This window comes from Aedes aegypti, chromosome 2 (assembly GCF_002204515.2).
Source record: "Aedes aegypti strain LVP_AGWG chromosome 2, AaegL5.0 Primary Assembly, whole genome shotgun sequence".
Lineage (NCBI taxonomy): Eukaryota > Metazoa > Arthropoda > Insecta > Diptera > Culicidae > Aedes > Aedes aegypti.
Genome location: NC_035108.1, coordinates 431,824,274 through 431,850,775, shown reverse-complemented (window position 1 = coordinate 431,850,775; position 26,502 = coordinate 431,824,274). Strand labels below are relative to the sequence as shown.

The 26,502-nt window shown below is 35.1% G+C and overlaps 1 protein-coding gene across 1 annotated transcript in view; it reads right to left on the bottom strand.

Moving 5' to 3' along the window:
* LOC5569880 (fibrillin-1) overlaps positions 1 to 18,857 on the bottom strand; it is a 28,171-nt gene extending 9,314 nt beyond the window's left edge. Inside the window, exons 1-4 of the mRNA XM_021847768.1 lie at positions 18,578 to 18,857; positions 18,397 to 18,517; positions 18,171 to 18,331; positions 17,823 to 18,097 (exon numbers count right to left, since the gene is read on the bottom strand). Coding sequence (XP_021703460.1) covers positions 17,823 to 18,097; positions 18,171 to 18,331; positions 18,397 to 18,517; positions 18,578 to 18,669 — 649 coding nt within the window. The 5' untranslated portion in view covers positions 18,670 to 18,857. The remainder of the gene's footprint in view (positions 1 to 17,822; positions 18,098 to 18,170; positions 18,332 to 18,396; positions 18,518 to 18,577) is intronic.
* Between the last annotated feature and the right edge of the window lie 7,645 nt (positions 18,858 to 26,502).

Here is a 26,502-nt window from a genome sequence, read left to right as displayed (position 1 = left end):
TTTCCAACTTCCCCGGTGAATATCCTGGGATTTTTATACACACAAACACGTCGGAACCCTTGACGAACAAAACGGATAAGGAATCATCCAAATCCGTTGACACGTTCGTAAGCCATTTCGTGACATACAAACACCATTTCATTTTTATTTATATAGATATTCAACAAATGTTTTCAATTAGCATATTTTCCTGACAAATGGAAAAATGCTAAGGTTGTTCCAATTTTAAAACCAGACAAAAATCCTGCAGAAGCTTCTAGCTGTCGTCCAATCAGTTTGCTTTCCTCCATCAGTAAACTTTTGAAAAGGTTATTTTGAACAGAATGATGGTCCGCATCAACGCAAATTCAATTTTTGCCAATAAACAGTTTGGATTCCGCCATGGACATTCGACCACTCATCACTTTTACGTGTAACAAATTTGATCCGTTCCAACAAATCTGAAGGCTATTCTACTGGTCTTGCTCTTCTAGACATAGAAAAAGCATTCGACAGTGTTTGGCATGAAGGTTTGATCGTAAAATTAAAAAAAAAAAACTTTAATTTTCAAACATACAGTATTGGACAAAACATTGGCAACTTTTTTCGATTTTCCATACAAAATGACCAACTTTGGAAGGGCTAGATCTCAGTTGTTTGTCGCCCGATTTGAATGAAATTTTCACAGAACATCAGATATAACTTGAATTTTAACATACATTTTTGAGTGATTTTTCCAATCATGGGTTTATAAATTATAACGGTTTATCTAAAGTGTAATTTTCGACGAAAAATTCAAAACTATTTATCTCAAAATCCGATAGCCCTACACAAAAACTGTCTTCAGCAAACTTGTTCATTTCATTTTTCATTTCATTTATTTATTTTAATAAGTAACTTAAGACGATTTGTCTTTTCTATGTTACATTGATGCATTGTAGAACAAAAGTGACACATTCGGTAAAGCACGCATTTCTGAAAAATTCTAATATACGTGTTTAAATAAACTACTATTTATCTAAAGTGCTCAAAACATTTCCGTCTAAATCCCATCCCTGATAATTGCATAGTTAATTCGTTTGGCAACAAGTTCCAATATGCAACACCCCTAACGAAAAAGGAATTACCATACTTTGACGTACGGTGCCGTGGTAGTATGAATTTATTACTTCTTCCACTTCTATTCAAAACTAATTTACTATGTAAGTAATCAGGTTCTTTTTGTGTAAAAATATCATGAATAATTAGACAAGATCTAAGTTTCACAAAATTTTCAAAAGAACAACCTATTAATTTACACTGCAAATGTGAAACATGATCAAACCGGCTAAGATTATAAACATATCTCACGCAGGCATTAAGAGCTACACGCAGTTTATTTGTAGCGTTCACTGATGCTTGCGGCAAAAGAAAATCACAGGCGACAAAAAAGGGAAAAATAAAGGTTTTGAATAATTTTAACTTTATTTCAGCATTGAAAAAATATCCGGTAAGCTGTAGTGTCCTCAATTTACCATAAATTTTTCCACATTGTTGAAGAATGAAGTCATCCCAACTAAAATCATTCTTAATCGTAAAACCAAGGCTCAAAGCTTTCTCAACGTACCTTAAAGAACTTCCATTTAAACATAACATAGGAGCGTTTTCACTGTTGGCACGAGTAGTTAAAAACATTGCATGCGTCTTTTCAACGTTTATTGAAAGTTTGTTTCTAACAGACCAATCCAATATCCTTGCCAAATCTTCATTAATGTACCTCGAAGTGGTGTTAGCGTCAAATTCCGAACAATCAAAATAGAGTTGGACATCATCAGCGTATATATGAATTTTACAAAATTTCAACACGTTTGGTAAATCATTAATGTATAATGCAAAGAAAATAGGCCCAAGTATAGATCCCTGAGGAACTCCAGATGTAGTTGGGATAAACGTAGAAAAAAGTCCATTATTGTATACACACTGAAAGCGTTCTGTAAGATAGGAATAAACCAATTGCGTAGCTTCAAAAGAAAAACCAAAATTAGTTTGCAGCTTAGTACACAGTTTAGTATGGCAGATCGTATCAAACGCTTTCGAGAAATCTAATAAAACTAAAACTACTGTTTTTCCATTATCCAACACTATTCCAATGTCATCTAAAACCTTCATCATGGCAGTTTTCGTACTGTGTTTAGACCGATAACCTGACTGAAAACGAGTCAAAAGATTATATTCTTCAACATGCTCACAAACTTGCTTTTTAAGCAAAGCTTCGAAAGCTTTAGACAAGACGCACAAAATACTTATGGGTCGCAGGTTTTGAATTGAATTTAACAAGGGTTTCTTTTTGATAGGAATAACCTTTGCTTGCTTCCAGCACTTGGGAAAACGGCTGCTACATATGATTGTATTGAACATATAAACTATCTGTGGTAAAATACTTGGTAAGCACATTTTTAAAAATTTTAGCGATAAATTATCAAGACCCACAGCTTCAGATTTGATATCAAATAGAGCATTGATAACTTGGACTTCATCGATATTACGGAAATTAAAAGCAGGTAGCTCTGAGTTTCTATGGATAGGCCTGAAAGAACGATCATTATCGCCGAAGGTTTCACAAAAAAAGTTATTTATATCATTTGCATCAAAATTGTTACAGGATTTAGTAGTTGTATTGATTCCAGAATTTTTCAATCTCTTCCAGAGAAGTTTTGGGGGTAAGTTCGTATTAATTTGAGAACTATAATATTCAGTTTTTGCTTTTCTTATTAGATAATTAACTTTGTTTCGTAATCTTCTAAACAGAGCATGATCAATTGCGTTTGATGAGACCTTCCATTGTTTAAAAGATAAATCGCGATCAACTATCGCTTTTGCTATGCTATTATTAAACGATGGATTCGATTTTAGATTTCTTAAAACAGTGCGTACAGGCACAAAAATTTCATGCATCTCGCAGATCACAGCATTGAAATATTCAGTAAGTATATCAGAATCGTCGATACTGTAAAAAGTGTCCCAATCAACCAACTGCAGTGACTCTCGCAAAGCATTTATATCGACACGGTTATAGTCACGATACTGGAAAGAACTCGGAACCCCGGTATATACCTCTATGTCTAAAGAAGCAAATATCATGTCATGATTAGAGAGCACAGGAAAGTCTATTTGGTTGAATCGTAAAACATTATCAGGAACATTTGTTAGGAATAAATCTAACTGCGAACAGCCGTTGATATGGAAAAAAGTCGGTTCGACTCCCAAACATTCAGTACTATGGCCGATCAACACTTCTTGTAATCTAGCAGTCCTACTAGAGTGTACATCAAGGAGATTAGTATTGAAATCTCCTAGAAAATACACTCCACTGTATTCAGTTCCATACCGGCAAAGCAAATCGTTCAACATTTCAGAGCATTCGACATTTGGGGGGTTATAGAAGACTCCGAAAAGCATTTTTTTGTTATGTAATTTCATCTCACAAAGAATGTATTCTGTGGAAGAAATATTTTCTGACAAATCAAGAATTTTGTGATTAAGACCATGCTTAACGTACATTAGAACACCTCCGCCAAGTCTACCTATTCTGTCGTTTCTTATCAAATCATAGCCATCAATCGTAAGAACGTTATTATCAGTCCGGCTATTCAACCATGTTTCACACACACAAACAATGTCTACAGCAGTCATAATGATCATTTGTTTCAACTCAATAAATTTAGTCATACGACGAGCACATATACTTTGGCTGTTTAAACAACATATTGATAATTTTCCTGGTAACAACGCAGATTTCATAACCACACCCGGAATACTCCAATTCGAAGAGGTGTTGACCGAGGTATCGTTATCCATTATCAATAAATAAGGCAGACGAGATTGAAACGGAAATTAGTTTGAGCACCCATACTACATTTACAATACAAAAAATGTTCAAGTCATTAAAACAAATCATTTACTACAATTCATTATTATCAAAAGTGTCACAAGATGCGTAAAATTTTATTAGAGTTTATTTGAATGATAAAGCAGCGCGGACATTAAAACAACAGCATTCCGCATCCCAGCATCAACAGCATCCGATAGGCGACATCCCAGCAAAAACAGCAGCAGCAAAGTGATGAATATACAGCAACAAAAGATTTTAGCTTTTAGGGGGGGAGCCAAAGGATAATTTTAAAGGAACGGATCGGAAGGAAGTAAACAAAAACTTCAGAGGAGAAGGTAATATGTAAGAGACTTTCAGGTAGGATTCAAAGGAAAACCTTTTGGATTGGAAACATGGGAAGTATTCATAAGATTGTCAAAGGAATAGGGTTACGAAGATTGTAAGAGATGGTCCAATTCATCAGAGGACTTAACAGCAACTCCACGATCCTCCTCATTCCGTTTGATGTACACAGCTCCATTTCTGGTGAATAGAGCATGTAGTCGGCCTTCCTTCTTTAGTCGTATAGCTTTCGATCGTAAGTTTCTAGCAGCAGGTCCGAGATTTTCATTCACATAAACTCGTTTGTTTACGGAGAACCCGATATCAGAGAGAACTAGACGTCGGGAACGTAAATAACGTGAGTAAAAATCGTTTCTCTGAACCGTAATAGCGAACTGGATCAGAATATTTGGTGCGTTACCACTACTACCAGATCTTCCAATTAAACGACGAACATCGACCATTGGTATATGACCTTCGCTGTATCCAAGAGAGCAACACCAAATCTTGAAATAAGACATCAGATCCTCTCCTTGCACAAACGGTATTCCACTAGCAATCAAATCGTTTGCTCTCATCGATGTTTCCATGGCATGAGTGGTGTCCATTTCTAGCGTACTGATGGTCGAAGTCAACTCAGCGTAGATCTTTTTGTTCTCCTCTCGCAATTTGTCCATGTCCGTAGTGATCTCTCGTTTGAGGCCTTCAATTTCCGAGGACAATTTCTCTCCCATTATCTTGATTTCCTCTTTCGTTGAACGTTGATACGAAATGAACTGCGATTTCATCAGATTAGCCAGATCGCCGACGCTCATATCGTTACTGAGACTGAATCCTTTGGTAGTATTGTTACTACGCAGCGTTCTCTCGTTATCACTCATATTGACGAGTACAATCCGAATGGATCAAACGGGATGGAATAGAACAATAACTGCTCGAAAATTATGGCTTTGGCTACTGCAGATATATTATAGAACTTGTTCTAGAAAAGAGTATCAAAAAACAACTCTAATCTGAAGCTTATCACTTAATTGGCGGATAGAAATCGTTTGATAGATGATCACTTGTTTGGCAACAGTAGCTTTTCGGTTTTTAACTGGTGTTTTACCATGGATATTCGCAAATTGTGAGCACCAACCACTTTTACGTGCACTTCATTCTACCGTATGAACACTCACACTCACACTCACCTCGTTAAAATCTACAACTTTGCTGAAGATACCATGAAGCTATTCCTTCAATATGTTTAGTCATGTCATTTATAAAAGATCGTCAAAAAATTGACTTAAGTCGAACCGTTACTGCTTTTGAACTTGTGATTGGAAAAATTACTCAAAAATATATGTTGAAATGCAAGTTGTGTCTAATGTTCTGCCAAAATTTCATTCAAATCGGTCTATAGATAACTGAGATATAGCTTACCAAAGTTGGTAATTTTGTATGGAAAATCGAAAAAGTTGAAAATGTTGTGTTCAACACTGTACATTGTTAGAATAATTCAAAGTTTTCTGTCAAATCGTACACTTCAGGTAAATTATCAGAACTCCAGATCTGAAAGACTTCCTGTAAGAGCTGGTGTTCCCCAAGGCAGCATTATGGGACCAATATTTGGGACAATATTTTCACATCTGACTTAACTGAGTTACCTCACACGCTATGTCTGAACCAGACGATTATAAAAATCGAATGTACATCCGATTTTTTCTCGCTAGATTTTAGTATTTGGGTTATATTTTCATAATCGGAAAGTTTTAAAATATTCCATCGGTGAAATTTTGATTTTTTCCACTTTTTAGCCATTTTTCATACTAAATCCCATGAAAATCACGTTTTCGACACATTTCAGCCCATACAAAATGTATGGAAAAAATTTCATCGATAGAATATTTTAAAACCTTTCGATAATGAAAATATAGACCAAATACTGATCTCTTGCAAGAAAAAATCCGATGTACACTCTTAAAAATAATGAAAATTACTCTGGACGTAATTCTGGTTATGACTGAATGACACATGATGTAAGTGATGGAACGACACGAAAACGTGTCCTTGAAGATGTATTGAATAAAAAATGTAATTTTACATGTTAAAGGACACGAAAACAATGGAACTGTGATCGACATTTCCCGAATCAGACACTAACGTATTTGAAATTCGACACAAATTTACGTCATTCGGCTCGCTTCTTTTATGTGCATCTCAAAAGACGTAAATCACATTATTTTTTGGTACTGTGTACATTTGGCGTCTCCGCCAAAGGACGAAGCCTGCGTGTCATTCGTAGTCGATTGCAAAAAAGTATTGGATATTCTTTCTTCATACTTGCAAAATTGAAAGATTTCTCCTAATGCTTCCAAAACTCAACTAATAATATTCCCACATAAACCAAAAGCTCTTAATTTGAAACCTTCTAGCCGACATCTTGTCACGATGAGAGGGGTTCCAATAAATTGGTCAGATGAAGTTAAGTATCTAGGGCTCATGCTTGATAAGAATTTAACTTTCAAAAATCACATTGAGGGCATTCAAGCCAAATGTAATAAATATGTAAAATGTCTCTATCCCATTATTAATAGAAAATCAAAACTTTGTCTTAAGAACAAGCTTTTGATATTCAAACAAATTTTCAGGCCAGCCATGTTTTATGCTGTACCAATATGGACTAGCTGTTGTAATACCAGGAAGAAAACTCTACAGAGAATTCAAAATAAAATTTTGAATAGTACCAATGAGTTACATAGAATACCCAATGTTGAACCATTGAAACAAATCTCAAATAAAATAATTAATTTTTTCAGGCAAAAATCGTTACAATCTTCTATTGCCAAGTAAATTGAAAACGTGTTTTTGTTTTTCTCTGATTTTTTTCAACTGATTTTTCATAGGCTCAAATGCTTTAAGGCATTACGGAGCTAATGTCATCATGTAACCAAATTTGTGCTAGTAGCACAATAATCTGGCTAGTTTTGTGAACTCATGTGCTCAAGATTCTTTGCATGCAACTGATTGCTGCCTGTTGTATATCGAAGTAAAGTATACGCCGAAGAATACTTTACGAGTTGAGTTTTCGGTTATGGTAAGCAGTGTATGGAATAAAATAAAATAATCGACCTTGATAGCAGCGATACATAATGGAAGAAAATAATGCAAAGTTTAGAACATCGTTATTATTTTGTTCAATGGCATTCAAAATCGTATCATTTGCAGAGTTTAATTTTAAATGTTTGTCTTTGCCAGTTTGGACAACTTTGTTTAGCTCCCAAATTATGTTTTTTTTTCTGTTAGTTAAGGGTCATAGCAGCTGGTGTGTCTTTACTTGACAAGCACAGTTTTCGATCGAAAAAATAAATAAATAAAAGTTTACAGAGAAATCGTTAGTGTAGGATTCAAACCATATTATGGTAGGTAGACCAGCAGGGACACAGAACAACATACGATTTTCCGGTAAGCAAAACTGGAATTTACATAGAATCCATGAACAACTCTGTTTTCATCATATTTTACATATCTTTTTAAATTATACTCCTAAGCTTTGAATTCCATCACCCCGAATACCGGAAGACCATCCCCGCGAGTTCCAGTTCCTAGAATGGCATTCGAATTCCATTATCACGGGAAAATGTCATTCAAGGTATTTATATATTCCGGACAATAGCATTAAGCGTAATAGTGCGTTCAGGGTGATGACACTCGAATCAATGAAGTTCGGGGTTAAGGTTTAGAACCTTCTCAACAGAGTTTTGATTTTTAAGGAAAACATGTGACATGAAGTGCAAGTACTATGATTTTAAATTCAATGAAACCAATTAATAACGCATGGGGTTTTCTCTTCACGAATTAGCGTGAGAATGGGTTTATTTGTTTTGTACAATTCTTTCACAATTGTATTTATCCAGAGCTCTTACGTGTTTGTGTAATCGAAAAGACCGGTAAACCCAAAGTGTAGATTTGGGAAAAATCTAAATGTGGTAATTCATGCTACAAATAATCGCAAAAAGTATTGATAGTGATCTAGTTCTATAGTTTGGCCAACAGTGCATTAGACAGCAATTGAAGTTTAAGCTTTGGGGCAGTACAAAGTTAGCCGGAACAACCAAGGGGGTATTATTTTATGAATAACAATAATGACACAAAAATGGCTCCGTAATGCCTTACAGCACTTGAGCCTTTGAAATATCAATCAATTGTGATAGACTTTGGCGACATTTAAGTGTAATGCATCATTGAAAATATTTGAACCCAGACAACCAAAATGTACGTATAACGAAATCACCTGGAGGCTTTATATGTGCAAAATTTCACTTATAAGATGTCGCGAAAAGGCTTTCTACGTACAAAAGTGGAGGCGATATGCGTGCATATATTAAGTGATGAATAATAACATACAATGCGAGTGTATAAATATTCTACCGAATCAACCTGTGATCTTATGCGACTTAACTTATGATAACAAATGTTGATTTGACAGCTGCTACGGATTGATGCGACTTACTTTGTACGAGTGTACGAGACAAAACAAAATGTATAAATGAACTCAGAAAAGAAGTGTTTTATGCGAGGAAACTCATCAAACTGACGAGTTTATCCACGGTGTTTTGCGGGTTTGATGTAATTAGTATGAATAAACGAGTTGTAAAGTGAACTTTCATGCAATTTCTGGTTGTCTGGGAACATGCTTAACGGTATTAGAATGCCTAAATAATATATTTCAAATTAGTGATTTCAATGGTTAAACCTCAATACAATGATTTTTTTCAAAACTGCGGTACAAAGGTACATACCGTAAAATTAACACTTTGCTTTAATTAAACAAGCCTTTTAAGTTATAACAAATTAAAGCTACTAATACGCAATGGAAAAGAATTGATATAAAGTGCACATAACATCAATACAAACTTCAACCCGAAGTCGGTGGGATTTTTATATTGGAGTTTTTTTAGATAATAAGAAAATATCAGTAGATGTCAAAAATCGATTTCCTAGCGACTGGAGTTCATTATGAAGGAATCTAGGAGTAAATATCTTTCTGTTATCTGACAAGGCAGTTGTCTATCAAATTGTTAGCAGTATCGGAAACTTGACCAGCAGCCACTGTGAAACCTGTGGTGTCCCAGACAGTAACATGCATAGGATAAAATAGTGTAGAAGTTTCTTTGAAGTGAGGCAATGGACCAAAAAATTATGAACGAAAGAATTAGAGTTCATTATGAAAGAATCGAAGATTTTTTGCAATGGAGTAATGTAATGTATGTAATGTAAAGTATAAGTAACGAACAAGAAAGCAAAGCATTGTGGCCGGCTATACATAGCATTGCACAGGGAAAGCAAATGGTGGATTGTATTGTTTTCAAACATCAATTAGAAAGTTCAGAAGATCAAATAAATCTATGTGCACAAAGAAATTTGGAAGATTTTTGAATGTTTGCTAAAACGTTAAGGTGAAGATGAATCGAAGCCAAACTTCAAATTTTCAAGAGCACAAATATGGAGCACCGAACACCCGATTGAGCTGAAAAGTTAATCGATTGGTCGCCACCAGCTAGTGACCAATCGATTAAGTTTTCGTTTTAAAAGTTGTTTGGTTCTCCAGATTTGTGCTCTTGAAAATTTGAGGTTTGGCTTCGATTCATCTTCACCTAAAATGACAAAATGACAGTCAGGGGATTCTTCACGTTAGATCACTTTTTAAAAAGCACAAACTTTAAATACAAAAGTGTCTATTGATATAAGTAACCTTACTTGTACACCTAACTAGCAAGAACGTAGAAGTAGAGGTAATTTTGTATAATACAAACCGTTCTATTTAAAAAAGAAATTAAACAAAAAGCATTCTAACAGATGAACGTAAGATGGAGGTGGCACTTCAATGAACACATGAATGATGCAGAGAATGCAGATAATGAGGCTAAAGACAACGGAAAAAATGTCTTGTCAGCTTAGCGGATGTTTTGAAATGAAGCTGAACTGATCAAACTGGGCCCGGAGAAGCTGTACAGTAAATCAACAAGTCAAAATACAACGAATATTAAAATTATTAAAACTACTATTATTTTGAACCATTTCACCTTTTTAAGCGGTAGCGTGAAAATTGTTATAGTATGTATTAATGAAATTGAGTATATTTGTAGTTCTGAAAGAATTTTAAATACGAATGATATGTTTAATAATGTCACCAATTTAATTTTACTTGAACTTGCATCTTATAGAATTTTAATTAATGTGACCAAATATGTAACATCAAACTGTCACGATTTCTACTTCACTTAGTATGACTCTATTATCCTACTTATCAATGTGAGATTACATATGAGTTCAATTGATGAAGATATAAAATTAAACAGGGAATGACTAGACGCTACATAAATTCATGAACTCACTCACATCACTGTTCTACAGAATTACAATGACATCACTATGCACGAGTATTTTCGTACAATGTCTTCAATAAATTGCTGCACTACGTTTGAACTGCAAACGTTACTTTGATAAAACCATGAAACCTTCAGTGCACAGTGGTCCAGAACCCTGTTTTACGCAGAAAGATGCATTTTGTGCTTTAGAATGTAATATTAGACGAAAACGGTCTTCTACAAAGTTGATTGCATTAGTCTGGGAGGGAGGCACAGATACTACACACGAAATATGAAACAAAACTTTTCCAAACTGCAAGATAACTCCAGTTCACCATCGACAATCAAGGCAGGCTGGAGGAAAATTGCTAGTTTTCTTTTGTTGTGCACTTCCGATCTTCCTGAACAGACATGGGATTCATTTCATTTTTATTTGAAAATAGTGGAAAGATGCGTGTTTCAATACTTACATTGAATCGAAATAAAAGGTACTATCGTGTCATTGCTTTTAGGACGTGCAGGAATTGTTTTTCAAACCATTTGTTGTCAACTTGGTTGAAATGCAAAAATATGTTTTGATCAAATACGCGCTTTTTCCATGTTTATCCACTCTTTAGATCCGGGCTCACAGTGACAGTTCGTGACAGCCAAAATCTCGGCTCACCTTGACGTACAGAAATTTTGTATCGATTTCTCCCTCCCAGGTATTAGTTAAGCCCTTGTTTGACGTTATCGAAAATTAGGGTGCTCCACACTTCCATAGAAATGGTAAACCGATTTGTCTAAAATTCCGAACAGTGGCGTTTTCAAAGACTAAAACTAATATTTTCAAAATTATATAATACTAGTGGTCCTGGCAAACTTCGTTTTGCCGTCAAGTAGGCTGTTGAAAAATGTCATGCAATATCCCATAAAAAATGACACATTAGTTATCTCCCGTTTTAAGGACTATTCCGAAGACTTTCTTAAAATTTTCCTACACACGAACACGTCGCATCCCTTGTTGTATGCAACAGTAAAAGAACTGTGAAAATCCGTTGATCCGTTCTCAAGTTATTTCGTGACATACAAACACCATTCCATTTTTATTTATATAGATGAATGACTTGAATTATACAAGGACTCGTTATCCTGTGAAGAAATTTCGAAGATTTAATTAAAATGACACTGTTTAAAGTCGAATGTTCGACTTTCTAGTTTTTAGATATTATAGTACCATTTTGCCTTATATTCCGAACACTTAGGCCAACAGTGACTTCAAATTCGTCTGATGGGTATAAATTTACTGATATTTGAAAAAATTCAATTGCTTTGCAAAATCTAACTGTTAGCTGTTGGGTCTGCTGATAAAAATATTTATTTATACTTGTTTAATATTGTTTTACGTACAAGTATATAACAACATTTTGATTCAAATGCCGAACACTGTGTTCATTCTGTCTCATATTCCGAACATTTTGTTTCAAATTCCTAACTGCACGAAATAATTATATTCAAATGAATAATTTCACAAATAAATTTTGAGCTGGTTTTAATGACCTAGAAGTAAAGAATCATCAAAATTGAATTGCAATTGACTGCCATTTTCTGGTAATTTGATGAAATATTTCAGCGAAACATTTCAATCAAATCACCATACAAAAACGGAGTGTTCGGAATATGAATTTGTTCGGAATTTGAGACAAATTCCGGTGCATGCTACAACGAAGTTTCACTCAACCAAGTGGATACGAGTAACTGACACTGAAGAAGACTGCAAGTGGTTATTGAAATACGCGTATCTGTCAAAGATGAGCATTTAGGGGCGGATTTTAAAGGTACAAGGTTCTCCATCTACTTTTAAGTCTCTCGACACATTTCAATCAAATCGCCACACAAAAATCGTGTTTTCGGAATATGAGTCTGTTCGGATTATGAGTCTGTTCGGAATTTGAGACAAAACCGTAGTCAATGACACACTTTTAGAGTTTAGAAAAATGCGTAATTCGGTGAGTGAACAAACCTGCCATCACTTCCAGTTCGGGAGATATGGACCTTTGCACGAGTTCACTAATTTGACGTTTGAGCGGTGCCGAATTGACTGGTTGCCATGGTCACATAAATAACACGGGACCGCTAAAACGTCAAAAAATGAACCCGTGAATAGGTCCATTGTTGATATTTTTTTGCAAAAACACGCCTACTTTGATTGTAAATATCTCTGATTGGGACAAACACAAAAATATCTTTTAACGGCATTCGAAAGACAAAATGAAATTATATATTATATGAAAAAAATACAGATGAGCTATTTTTGTAATTTCAATTAAATTCCTTTAAAACAGAACTTTCATCAATCCAACTTCAATAACTTTTGAATTAAAAAAAATATCAAAAACATGTTTACATGAAAATTTGCGTTTTGTAATGTTCCAAAATTCGTTCATAGACTTTGATGAGAAATATGGAATAAAAAAATGGGAATAAAACTATTTTGAAGTTTTTTGGCGCATGTATTTTTTTTATATGTATATTTTGCGTTAAGACATGAATATTGAATTTTAGATACAAACGGTCGTCTACAATACTATTTCTAACAATGTGGTCTTGTATTCAGTGTTATTCAAAACTAGTGTGGCCCACAATATTTTTATGTAATATTATAAAAAACTTCATTATTTGCGAAAATAATAGTATATATGTTTGTACAAAGTTGTAGAACGTCAATTTTGAATCAACTTTTCCTTAAAGGTTTTTTTCATGATTTGACCGATTTAGAGCATTTTTCCTCAATCAATATAGGGTGGTCCAAGAAAAAATATGTTTTTTCGACTCTAGTTTTTTTTTCTTAATACTAATTTCTTGTCGAAGTAGTGTATGAACGAATTTAAAATTTTGGAAAATGCAAAGTATCATGCAAAATGGTTGTTGATATCTATTTTAGTACAAAAGTTATAAGTTTTTCTGTTATAAATTTCGTTGTCTTTTAACGCGTTTTATTAGAGTTACAAAAATAACACATCTGATTTTTTTTTCATACGATAATCAATTTCATTTTATCTTCTCAATTCTATCAAAAGAAATTGTTTATGTTTGCTCCAATCGAAAATTTTTACAATTAAATGAGGCGTGTTTCTGCAAGAAAAAGAAAAGTCATGCGGTGATTGAACTTTGGAACGAAAAAAAAACTCCCCTTAGCTTGAAAGACGTTCATCCAAAAACCACTCCATATATGATAAAAAATAACGCCTCCATAATCGACAAAATTACCTCAAAATTTTAGGTCCTCAAAATCATTTTTTAATATTTTATATAGGCTTCTGTACCACTGAGTGACGTTTTCCCAAATTTGATTTGTTTTAGATTTTTTGCAGCATTGTGAGTGTGCGAAGGACAGCGAAATTGGACTGCTTTAAACTCATCAACATTAGTTCACCTAGAAAACTTCAAACAGCAGTATCTCAACGAAATCATAACCGATTTGGGATCAGAGGGGTTCATGTGAAAACGTGGTCTTAAGCATTCGATTTGATGACAACCTCTTAATATTTCCCAGCAAACCAGAGATCATATAAGGATGTTCATTTCAAATTGTATAAATGTACAATTTTCGTTGGAATTGGATATGATGCAAACTAAATTGATTGAAATCGTTAATAAAATCATAAGTTTCATCTGACTTGAATTTGCGTCTTATAGAATTCCAATTTAGTCTGACCAAATATATAACTTTAAACTGTCATTCCATTATGATTTTAACTTCACTTGGTATGACTCTATTATAATCATCAATGTGATTTACATATGATTTCATCTGATGTAGATATAAAATCATACAGGGCACATCGCCGAACGCAACACAAACATACATAGTGGAATTCATGAACAAATTGTCTTACCTATTAAAAGAACATCGCTGTTCAACAGAAACACAATGTCATCACGTTGCATAAGTAGTTTCGTACGATGTCTTTAATAAATTGCTGCACTTCATTTCAACTGCAAACGTTAATTCGATAAAACATGAAACCTTCAGTGTTGCACTGGCTCATTTGCAAAATGACAATTAAGTTCGGTTACATTCAAACATGATGCTCTACAGTGTTTCATTTATATTTGCTAAAAGACCAAATCCTGCAACAAAAACTAAAGATCAGAGGTTCGTGACTTGTCTCGTGGTGATATTTTATTTCTTTTTATTTTATTTGTTTGTAAAAATTAAGTCATTTAAACTGCAATACACAATCATACATGAAATTATAGTGAACGCCAAATCAAATTGTCTGAAGTTGTATTGACCATGATAGATTCTCTAAAATGTACGTATATGGCCTCCAGATTTGTGCGAATAGAGGGAATTCGTGCATTTTCTACAATCTGTTTTTACCGAATAAGTGTCCACTTTCTTCTCTTGCAATTTCAGTTATGTGAACATATTTGTTGGCTGGGTTACTATATTAAGTTTTTCCTTGTATCAAAATATGTTTTTTAAACTCTTTCTTCCAATCTTTTATTAACTTTTGAAACTATTTCCGTTTTATGCAGTGTTTCGTGAAAATGAGTTATTCACTATTAAGCGAAAAATGATCCATAATTTGAAACGTCAACAATTTTTCTTGACACTCTTTGCCCTAGAGGTGAAAATTTAATTTTCCTATTTCATTGTAATGTACCTATTTCATCGTTCAAATATGTATCTTATTTCAAACTTGTTTAAAATTTAGCTAAAATTACTAAAAAGAAGTTGATTTTGTATCTCTAATCTAGAATTATAAACAAATTTCTGAATTACAATCAAATTCTATGTAATACGTACTAGCCTTTTAATTTGATTGGATGAAAAATAATAATCTGGGCAAATTTCACTAGATAGATGCGTTTTCAAATTGACGATTATTGACAACGGGATGATATTCGATATCGAAGAAAGTTAGGGGCGGACCATTAATTACGTAAGACAATTTTCTGGATTTTTAACCCACCCTCCCCCATGATAATACATCAATAAAATTAACAATAAATTGTATAACGCGTATGAAATCCTAAACCCCCCCTCCTCCCATGACCCCTTACGTAATTAATGAATGGCCCCTTAACAGGTTATTGTTTTTCATCTATTTGGGACGCGTATGAAATTTTGTCCGACCTTCGTTTGAAGGCGCGCCAATGTGCACTGGTGCAAGAATTACTCAAATATCTTGTAAACAATCAAGCTATCTGGAATTGGGGTACAATATATCTTCTTCTTCTTTTTGGTATTACGTCCTCTCTGGGATAGAGCCCGCTTCTCAGCTTAGTGTTCAATCTAAATATGTTTTCATAATCAGAATAATTATTAACTCCGATCGTTTCCGCTTTTTCCAAAAAAGCGTGCATACTACAAGGATGTGTTATCCTACGCAAACATTACTCTTCATAACAGCTTCCTTTTATTTCAATACACCATCTTGGTATCACTATTATTTCTCCATTTTTCAACGTTGTCCGGTATTGAGTGCTATCCGGTACTGGGGGATCTCCCCCTACTTATATGTCCTCCAGATTTGTACAAATAGAGGGAATTTGTGCATTTCATACAATTTTTTATTACCGAACAAGTGTTCACTTTATTGAGTTGCAGTCTCAGTTATGTGAACAAATTTGTTTGCTGGCATCTTAAACAATGGTTGTTCTCAAACTTTGGTAGAATATATTGAAATGAAAGGTTTATAATAATCTTAATCTCAGAACTTGACAGATCATATGATTATGATTATATATGATTCCCATAAATTTCGAAAGATTACTTATTACGCTAGTAAATCTAAAGATATGTTTTTCACAGATTTCGTGGCTCGAATTCCACAAGTTTGCAAACAAAATATAAATAGCAACCCGATTTTATCCACCACTTTTTGAGATAATATTCTTGCTGCCAATACTTTCTTATCAAAATTGATGCAAAACTTCTACAGAGTTGTGTTTGATCCTTTGCTCGCGTCACTTGCTCCTGCGGGGGCGGGTGATGTGAGCAGGATCAATCGTGTCGCGCGTCGCTCGCGTGGCATGATTTATTAGTGGCGCGGTTCGCGAAGCAGGTTAGTTGTGTTTGATCCTTTGCTCGCGTCGCTTGCTCCTGCGGGGGCGGGTGATGTGAGCAGGATCAATCGTGTCGCGCGTCGCTCGCGTGGCATGATCTATTAGTGGCGCGGTTCGCGAAGCAGGTTAGTTGTGTTTGATCCTTTGCTCGCGTCACTTGCTCCTGCGGGGGCGGGTGATGTGAGCAGGATCAATCGTGTCGCGCGTCGCTCGCGTGGCATGATTTATTAGTGGCGCGGTTCGCGAAGCAGGTTAGTTGTGTTTGATCCTTTGCTCGCGTCGCTTGCTTTCGCGGGGGCGGGTGATGTGAGCAGGATCAATCGTGTCGCGCGTCGCTCGCGTGGCATGATTTATTAGTGTCGCGGATCGCGAAGCAGGTTAGTTGTGTTTGATCCTTTGCTCGCGTCGCTTGCTCCTGCGGGGGCGGGTGATGTGAGCAGGATCAATCGTGTCGCGCGTCGCTCGCGTGGCATGATCTATTAGTGGCGCGGTTCGCGAAGCAGGTTAGTTGTGTTTGATCCTTTGCTCGCGTCGCTTGCTTTCGCGGGGGCGGGTGATGTGAGCAGGATCAATCGTGTCGCGCGTCGCTCGCGTGGCATGATTTATTAGTGTCGCGGATCGTGAAGCAGGTTAGTTGTGTTTGATCCTTTGCTCGCGTCGCTTGCTCCTGCGGGGGCGGGTGATGTGAGCAGGATCAATCGTGTCGCGCGTCGCTCGCGTGGCATGATTTATTAGTGGCGCGGTTCGCGAAGCAGGTTGGTAGTGTTCGATCCTTAGCTCGCGTCAAATAATTTATCATGGTCTAATCGCTTATCAAAGTGAATCCTGTGACCCAACGATCCTCCCTATTAACAAACATCCCTCCCAGTAACCTTTGTGGAGATGCAGAGGTAAACACGGTCTCCATATAGCAAAGGTTACACACTAACATTCCTTCCTCCAATCCCACCTGACTGCAAGGACGTGGCCGGCGCCGTTATTGACCCTGTATAAATAGAGGCACTGAATTATGCACACTGAAGAAGATTATGGCCAATCCCAGCCGAACTTCTAGTTGATTCTTTGTGCATTTTCACTGACTTCGGTCAATCACGGAATAGCAACCATTGATATGTGTAGTCAGTCTAAGCTAAGCTAAGCTAAGCTAAAATTGATGCAAAACTTCTACATCTGTCTTCAAGAATAGACGGCAGCCACATGTTGAAAGTATTAAAAATATCCAATTCGAAACAGTATAACTTTACCTGGCAAACACTGACAAATGTTCGGCTGCACACAGTTTCCATTCTGGCAGTCTGGTTCACACTGAGCCACACATCGCCCATCATCTACTGGATCCAACGAATATCCCTCATGGCATCGACATTCATTTTCTTCACACCATCCAAATTTGCATTGCTTGCTGCATCTCATCACGCATTTTCCCTCCGAATTTTTCTCGTACCCTTCATCACAGATACACGAGTTTGGGGCAACGCAGCGCCCATTATCACATGGAGAATCACATACTGGCTCACAACTAAATGACATGGAATATAAAACATAAATCTCACTGAATGATTTAGTACTGCATGTACACATCAAGCACTTACAGGAATTCGTTCACTTTTCTGTAACCACCATAGCAGCTGCACGTTTCCGGTGCAGTACATTCACCGAAGATGCACTTATGCTTACACGAAGGAAGACATTCGTTTCCGTAACGGTGATAACCTTCACAGCAAACCTGCTTCTTGCGAGTTTCGTACTCCAACTAAAAAGGCACTGATTTAGGATATCCAAATTTCAGGTAAAACACAAAAAAAATCTGGAACTCACAGCACATGACAACTTTTCAACGGTCACCGTAACCGGTAAGGTATGCTCCCCGAACATGCAGTAATAGTTACACACTCCATATTCCACTCCTTTGGTAACGTTCTGCACTAATTTGGGCACTCTGAAATCGAACTTGAAATTTTACTAATAACCCGAAAAGATATATTATAATTTTCACTACTTTTCACTTTCACTACAGAATTTTCCCACCACAATACAGCTACCAGCCACCGTCAGGAATAAATGAACTGCAACTCGTTGAACACTCCACATCGTTCAGTTGTTACATAACTCGGCTAAACCACTTGAGAAGATTGATTCTGTTCAATTGCCAACATCAGAGGCAGAAGAAAGTAGGCACGTTAATCCGGATGGAGAGTCGACTGGAAACTAACTGCCACGATCATCATCCAGCTTCGGGATGGGGTTCATATGATTCGAACATTCTGACATTCTAAATCTAGAAACAAAAAAAAATCATCTCAAAGCATAGAACACCATTCAAATCTTATCAACTTTCCCTAGTTTGTGAGCGGCTAATTGTGAAATGCGTCCCGGATTACGCATGTGAGAGGTGTACGCGGTTCCTTTTCTTCGAGATTAGGCGCGTGAATCAACCCTTCCCGTTCTAAGCACTGTCGGATCGTATCAGCGAATGAAATGAGACGAAAAAATACATTTGTTATGACTTATTTGGGTAATCAAATTTATTGGGTTTGAGATTGGGAGATGACCCCGCGAAGAACATAAAAGTCGAACGGATTCAGTGGGGCACGCGGGAACAACTTGGGAAGACTTGCGAAAGGCAAAGAACCTCATAACGATCGGTGAATGATAGAAACTTACAATAACTTCACGCAGAGAGAACATTGTAGGACGAATTTGACACAGTCCACAAAATCGTACATGACGAGATAATTGTGAAAAGTGACCTACGAATTGTGTGGGTCATTTAACCCTCAACTAGGATTTAGATTGATAAGTAGAAACTGTGTTCATGAGACTGATTGATGAGTTCTATGACGAATTGAAGACTCATTGACACTAGCTGGCGATAAGGATGCAGAAATGCGAGATGAATAATCTTTTACAAAGCGTTCCAATGGTATTAGAGATTGATTCCCAGATTTGTTCAGTTATTCTTCGAAGCAGATAATTTTACGAGTAGGACAAATGGAAGCTATATAAGGCAGATCCCCTGTACTGGACACCTAATTCGTTGAATATACCACTGACGTTATACGCATAATTGTCCCATGTAACATTTTGTCCATTTTGACTTTTTGCCCTCGACAGTTTACCTTTACGTACAGTATAAGAAAACACTTACAAAAAAATTACTTTGTTCGGAAACTTCATAAAAAAAGCAATTTTTTTTTTTAAATATTTTTATTAGTATCATTCCAAACATTACATCCATTTCTTATATCTAGGTGTTCTGTGTTGTTAATTTTGTTAATAACACATTACATTTCATTTGCCGTAGCAGTTCAGAATTTTTACAGGTGAGTTGATTTCACCTGCTTATAAGAGAAAAAAAAACGTTTTTAATATACTTAACCTAACTTAACCTAAACATATAACGCATTAATCGTGGCAATAGAAGATTGTAACGATTTTTGCTTGAAATTATTAATTATCTTATTTGACATTTGTTCCAATGTTTCAACATTGGATATTCTATGTAACTCATTGGTACTATACCAGGGAAGCTTCAGGATCATTTTCAAAATTTTATTTTGAATTCTCTGCAGAGCTTTCTTCCTGGTATTACAACAGCCAGGGTTGCCACATATACAGATTTATCTGTATTTTACAGATATTCTCGTATATTTTGTGACCAAGAATCTGTATATACAGATTACAGATTTTTTTGGAAAAATACAGATATACAGATTCTGTATACAGAAATTGGCCAAAATTATGCAGATTTATACAGATTTTTGAGAAAAATGGAAATTTGTAGCTTTGAAAATCTTAAAATTTATTGTTTTATGTGACAATACCGCAATGTAGTTACAAATGATTGGTATTTTCATGAGTTACTTACATAATATCAACTTCCATCCCGATTTTTAGGCATACAGATTTAAAATACAGATATTTTGTCGTAGGATACAGAAATACAGATAATTGAAAGAAAAAATACAGAATTAAATGTGGCAACCCTGACAACAGCTAGTCTATATTGGTACAGCATACAACATGGCTGGCCTTAAAATTTGTTTGAATATCAAAAGCTTGTTCTTAAGACAAAGCTTTGATTTTCTATTAATAAGGGGATAGAGACATTTTACATATTTGTCACATTTGGCTTGAATGCCCTAAATGTGATTTGTAAATTTTACACCTACTTGGACTGCTTCAGTCATAGTGGTGGCTTTGAACATTGCACTATGGTCCAGGAATCAGTTTTACGCGGAAAGATGCATTTTGAGCTTTAGAATGAAACATTAGACAAAAACGGTCTTCTACAAAGTTGTTTGTATTAGTAAGGTCCTTTGTTCGGTGTTATTGAAAATTAGGGTGGACCACATTTTCATAGAAATTGTGTAACTAACTTTCTTATTTATAGAAATTATACATGCTTCAGCAAAGTTGTAAACCATCCAATTTCAAGCAACTTTGCTAAAAAAGTTTTTTTGTATCTCTTAAATTGACTGATTTAGAGCTATTTTCCTAAAGGTGACATAGGGTGGTCCGAACAAAACTGGTTTTCTGGCTCTAGAGTTTTCAATTCAAATTTCTCATCAAAGTAGTCTATGAAACACTTTTAGAGCTCCAAAAAATGCGTAATTTGGTGAGTGAAGAAACTCGCTATCTCCTTTCGTTTGAGAGTTATTGTTGTTTTTCTCTCAAAAACATGCCTACTTTGATTGAGAATATCTCTGATTGGGGCAAATATAAAAAATATCTTTTGACAGCATTCAAAAGACAAAATAAAATTGTATAGGGTTTTGTTCTTCTTCGTCGTAAGCGCTACTATTCGTCGTATCAACCTTTAAATGTTCCACTACGTCGGATATTCAAACTTACCTGCAACATAGATTCATTATCCAAGTGTAATTTTGTAAAAGCTGTTATGGTTTGTACACTTGTACACCAAAAATGCAATAAAACTACTGTATTTCGGTAAATAACTTCAGTTCAATTGTCCACTTTGCACTTTTTCACCGAAATCGCATGGACGAACACGATTTGAGAGAAATGCTTAGCGATCGACTGAGCCACACCACTTTCCAACGCAAGTTTCTTCCCGCCCCCGTAGGTGACTTACTTCGCCGGGCACTTATTTTCACTATGGAAAACCTTCGTACTTCTTCACTGAAGGATTTCATTCCAATCACACGCCGTAAAACTTCAATAAATCACCAAATTTTACGAAATTTCCTCAACCGCCGCGTATAATTCAGAATGTAAACAAAGTTTAATCCGTCGTACTGAGAAAAAAAGCTTGTGCGCATCAATGTGTGCGTGACGCTCGATGTAAAAATACGGTTTCTTTGATTGTGTTGTTTTCGATGTACTGTGAGCAAATGCCATAATTGTACGGTCAAAAGGAATTGTGTTCATATGTTTGGGATGAATTTTGATAACGAACAATGAATTTTAAAGGAAATTAATATATTCCATCATGCTGAAGGAATGGAGGGAGATGCCAGTAGATCTATATATTCTAGTAAAACATTTTATTATAGCGTTGATATGTTGTGTTTTAACCATTCAATACACACAGTGAGCCGTAAGTTGTGAGACGAATCTGGAAACTGATTGCGACGGAGTTGAAAACGATACGACGGACTGAGAATACGGTAAGATGCATTTTCTTTGCATTATTTCCAAAAAGAGATCAAGATTTATCAAAATGTTATTGTACAATGCTAAAGCCGTTTTGAGAAAGAATTGTTTGGCATCGGATTGTGTCAGCATCATTCACTACAATACTGGGAAAATTGCAGTTCTCACTGATCAATGCTCAATACGATGGATACTAGCACATCACCCTATTATATCAAAAAATTACAAATGTGTTATTTTTGTAACTCTTATAAAATGTCTTTAAATACAAATAGTTTTTATCACAAAAACTTTAATAACTTTTGAATTAAAATAGATATCATCAATCTTTTTGCATGAAAATTTGCGTTTTATTAAGTTTTAAAAGTCGTTCTTAGACGACTTTGACGAGAAACTAATATTTAAAAAACTAGAGTTGAAAAACTTATTTTTGTTGGACCACCCTGCGATGATAAGGGAAAAATGCTCTAGATTGGACAAATTTCGAGCTACAGAAAAACTTTTTTTGGCAAAGTTGGTCAAAATTTCAAGTTCTACCGCTTTGCCTAAGAGTATATACCAGTATTTTTGCAAATAAAAAGTTGAATATATGATTTGTGTGATATTGTGGGCCACCCTAGTTTAAATGACACAGTATGAAAGCTAACATTTTTAGAATCAATTTTGTAGAAGATCATTTTTGTCTAAAATTTTATTTTCATGCTCAAAATGCAAAATAATGAAGAAATACATACAATGAAAATCTTCAAAATAGTTTTAGAGCCCTATCTTTCTTATTTCAGATTTCTCGTCAAAGCGGTCTATGAACGACTTTTAGAACTTAACAAAACGCAATTTTTTATGCAAAAATATTGATGATATCTATTTTAGTTCAAAAGTTATCAAAGTTTTTCTGCTTAAAATCCTTTGTTTTTCAGGGCATTTTATTAGAGTTACAAAAATAACACATCTGTAATTTTTTGATATAATATACAATTTTATTTTGCCTTTTTAATGCCGTCAAAAGATATTTTTTATGTTTGCCCCAATCAGAGATATTCACAATCAAAGTAGGCATGTTTTTAAGAGAACATTATAACTCCCAAGCGGAAGGAGATAGCGAGTTTCTTCACTCACCAAATTACGCATTTTTTAGAGCTCTAAAAGTGTTTCATAGACTACTTTGATGAGAAATTTGAATTGAAAACTCTAGAGCCAGAAAACCAGTTTTGTTCGAACCACCCTATGTCACCTTTAGGAAAATAGCTCTAAATCAGTCAATTTAAGAGACACAAAAAAACTTTTTTTGGCAAAGTTGCTTGAAATTGAATGGTTTACAACTTTGATGAAGCATGTATAATATAATTTCTACAAATAAGAAAGTTAGTTACATATTTTCTATGAAAAAGTGGTCCACCCTAATTTTCAATAACACCAAACAAACGACCTTACTAATACAAACAACTTTGTAGAAGACCGTTTTTGTCTAATGTTTCATTCTAAAGCTCAAAATGCATCTTTCCGCGTAAAACTGATTCCTGGACCACTGTGCATTGCATCAGTAGCGCAACCAGGATTTGGCTCTAGGGGGGGGTTTTGTTAACTTGAAGATAATGTGTTTTTGGGAAAACAAAACGAGTGTAAAAAAATCGAAGATAAAAATTGTACAATATTGCTAAATTAACATTAAACAAAAAACCTAAACACTAATGCAAAATTAGGCCTTTCTCTTCCACCCTGAGTATTTTCATATAGAGTTACAACGCTACTCAAATCTGTTGTATCTGGTGAAGTTTTCCGAAATACGTTTGTTAGTCACGGAAAAACCTTCGGGTTCCAAAGAACAAACAAACATTATCTTAGATTCTACTTTTTAAATATGGGTGGCAAAACGGGATTAGATTATTATAAAATCATTTAGATCTTAATTTTTCGTAGTTGGTTCTAAAGTTTATCCAAGCTACATTTGGAGGCACATTGGCTTGGAAACGTTCAATGTTTTTCAACGAATAGAATGATCTTTCAGCGCAAGTCGCAGTAAACAGCATTGCGACTATCATTAGCAGTTTGCCGAAGGCAAAACAGCATTGCAGATTGAAGCATTTCCAGATTGTAGACGAAAATTTGTGATTTTCCAGCTTAGCAACATTCACGATATGTATCCCTAAATCTTTCCTAGGATTTTTATTTGTAATCATAAAAAACTAATGAATCCAGCTGTTTAAAAGCGCTAATGGCTGCCGCAAACACGCTCACATTTACATTTACATTACGTTTTACATTAAACGGACCCAAGCCAAACGTCATATCGACTGATCCCTACCAGAAAGCGAGCATGTAGCCATTAGCGCTCGTAAAAACCTGGATTGCTTCTACGGAAATTCACGTGCTCTTTGGAGGTCATGAAATTAGGCAAAATGCTGAGCCTACTAATCGATTTTTTCGAAAAATCGAATTTTTATAAAAATGCATCTTTTAAAGCGGCCTCGTTATGTTTGTTGGACAAACTTCTCTTCAAAAACCTGTAGCTTATTTATCAGAAAAAGCGAGAAAATTTAGTCCTCCTCGAAGGTCTTCAAATTAGAAAGCCACGACTTATAATATAATTGATAACACAACTTACTGCTCCAATGTTTGTGGATTTTGGTGTTGAATTTCAAAAATATATTTGATAATTCTTATGAAAAAAATCGATTCTGGGGGGGGGGGTTGGGGGGTGACCCCCAAAACCACCCACCCCCCCATTGGTTGCGCCACTGCATTGCATCAATCATTAGATTCAATTGTTCAGTTAGTAAATTAAAATCAGAGGCAGACATGTCATGTGATTTCCCATTAGAATTTCCGGTAGACGAATAAGCGGAGTTACCTGTGGCGGTAGGGTTTTTCCATTTGATTTGAAACAAGTAGAATGGGTACCCATTAGGGTACGGCTTATTTTTCAAAAGTTCTCAAAAACAAAAATTCGTATGCTCTACTGAATTCAAATCACATTAAAAGAGAAACCTCAAAATCTGAGTCAAAAATATTAATATTTAGAGGTGGCGCAGGCGTCTTGAAGGTGAATTTTCAAGTTATAAAAATGACCTTCAGTGAAGTAAACATGACTTTATTATTTTCAAACCAATTTCAAAACTTTTGGCATCATTATCTTCAGAATTCAATTTATAAAAACTTTGTAGAACATCAAATTTGTCTAAAATCAAAACTAGTCTTAGTTTAAAATACTTTTGTACATTTTTTTTCTCATTTTATTCAAAATTTCAACTTAGTTGGACCATAGCTTCTTGAATAATCAATCGATTCCGAATCTTTTTACATGTGTTTGAAGCTAATTTAGTTGTTTTCAAACTGTTAATACAACACATTTTTCTAAAAAATGGTTTTGACTAAGTTTTTCACCAAAAACATGATTTTTTAATACAAAAATGAAATTTCTTTTGATTATTGAAGTTTTTTCGCCAGAAATTGCATTTTTTCTATAAAACTTAAATTTATAAAGCATCTTGCTTTTACTACGAGTTGAAAAGTTTAACAAATGTAAAAAACCAAAACTAGTCTTAGTCTAGTTTCAGCTTTAGTGATAACACTTAACTGGCAAAAATTGAAAAAAAACTGGCATTTTTCGTTAAAAAATTATGTGTTTGTGCAGTTTTTACTAAATAACTTGGTCAAGACATTTTATTAGTGGAATATGTTGTATGAAAGGTTTGAAAACAATTGAAGTAGCTTCAAAAACATGTAAAACGATTTGGAATCGGTTGAGTAATCATGAAGTTATGGTCAAACAAAGTTGAAATTTTTAGTAAAATGAGGAAAAATTTTGAATAAATTACTTTTAATTTAAACTTGTTTTGATTTTACACAAATTTGATTTTCTACAAAGTTTTTGTAAATTTAATATTGAAGGTATTGATGCTAAAAGTTTTGAAATCGCTTGAAAACTAACAAAGTTATGTTTACTTCACTGAAGGTTATATTTTATAACTTGAAAATTCACCTTCAAGACGCTTGCGCCACCCCTAAAGGTTAACATTTTTGGCTCAGATTTTGAGGTTTCTCTTTTAATGTGATTTAAATTCAGTAGAGCACACGAATTTTTGGTTTTGAGAACTTTTGAAAAATAAGCCGCACCCTAGTGGATCGAACAGGGGAGGAGTTCGAATTTCCTGCTACGATATCGGCAAAGGATTTACCGTGGGTAGATACATTTGATATTGAAAGATTCGAACGGCTACCCGACGGATTAAAATTAGTTTGTTCGTAACGGATATTATCTTTCATCTGCCTGGCACGAGCCTCAATGACCCTTTTGCGTGAAGGACAATT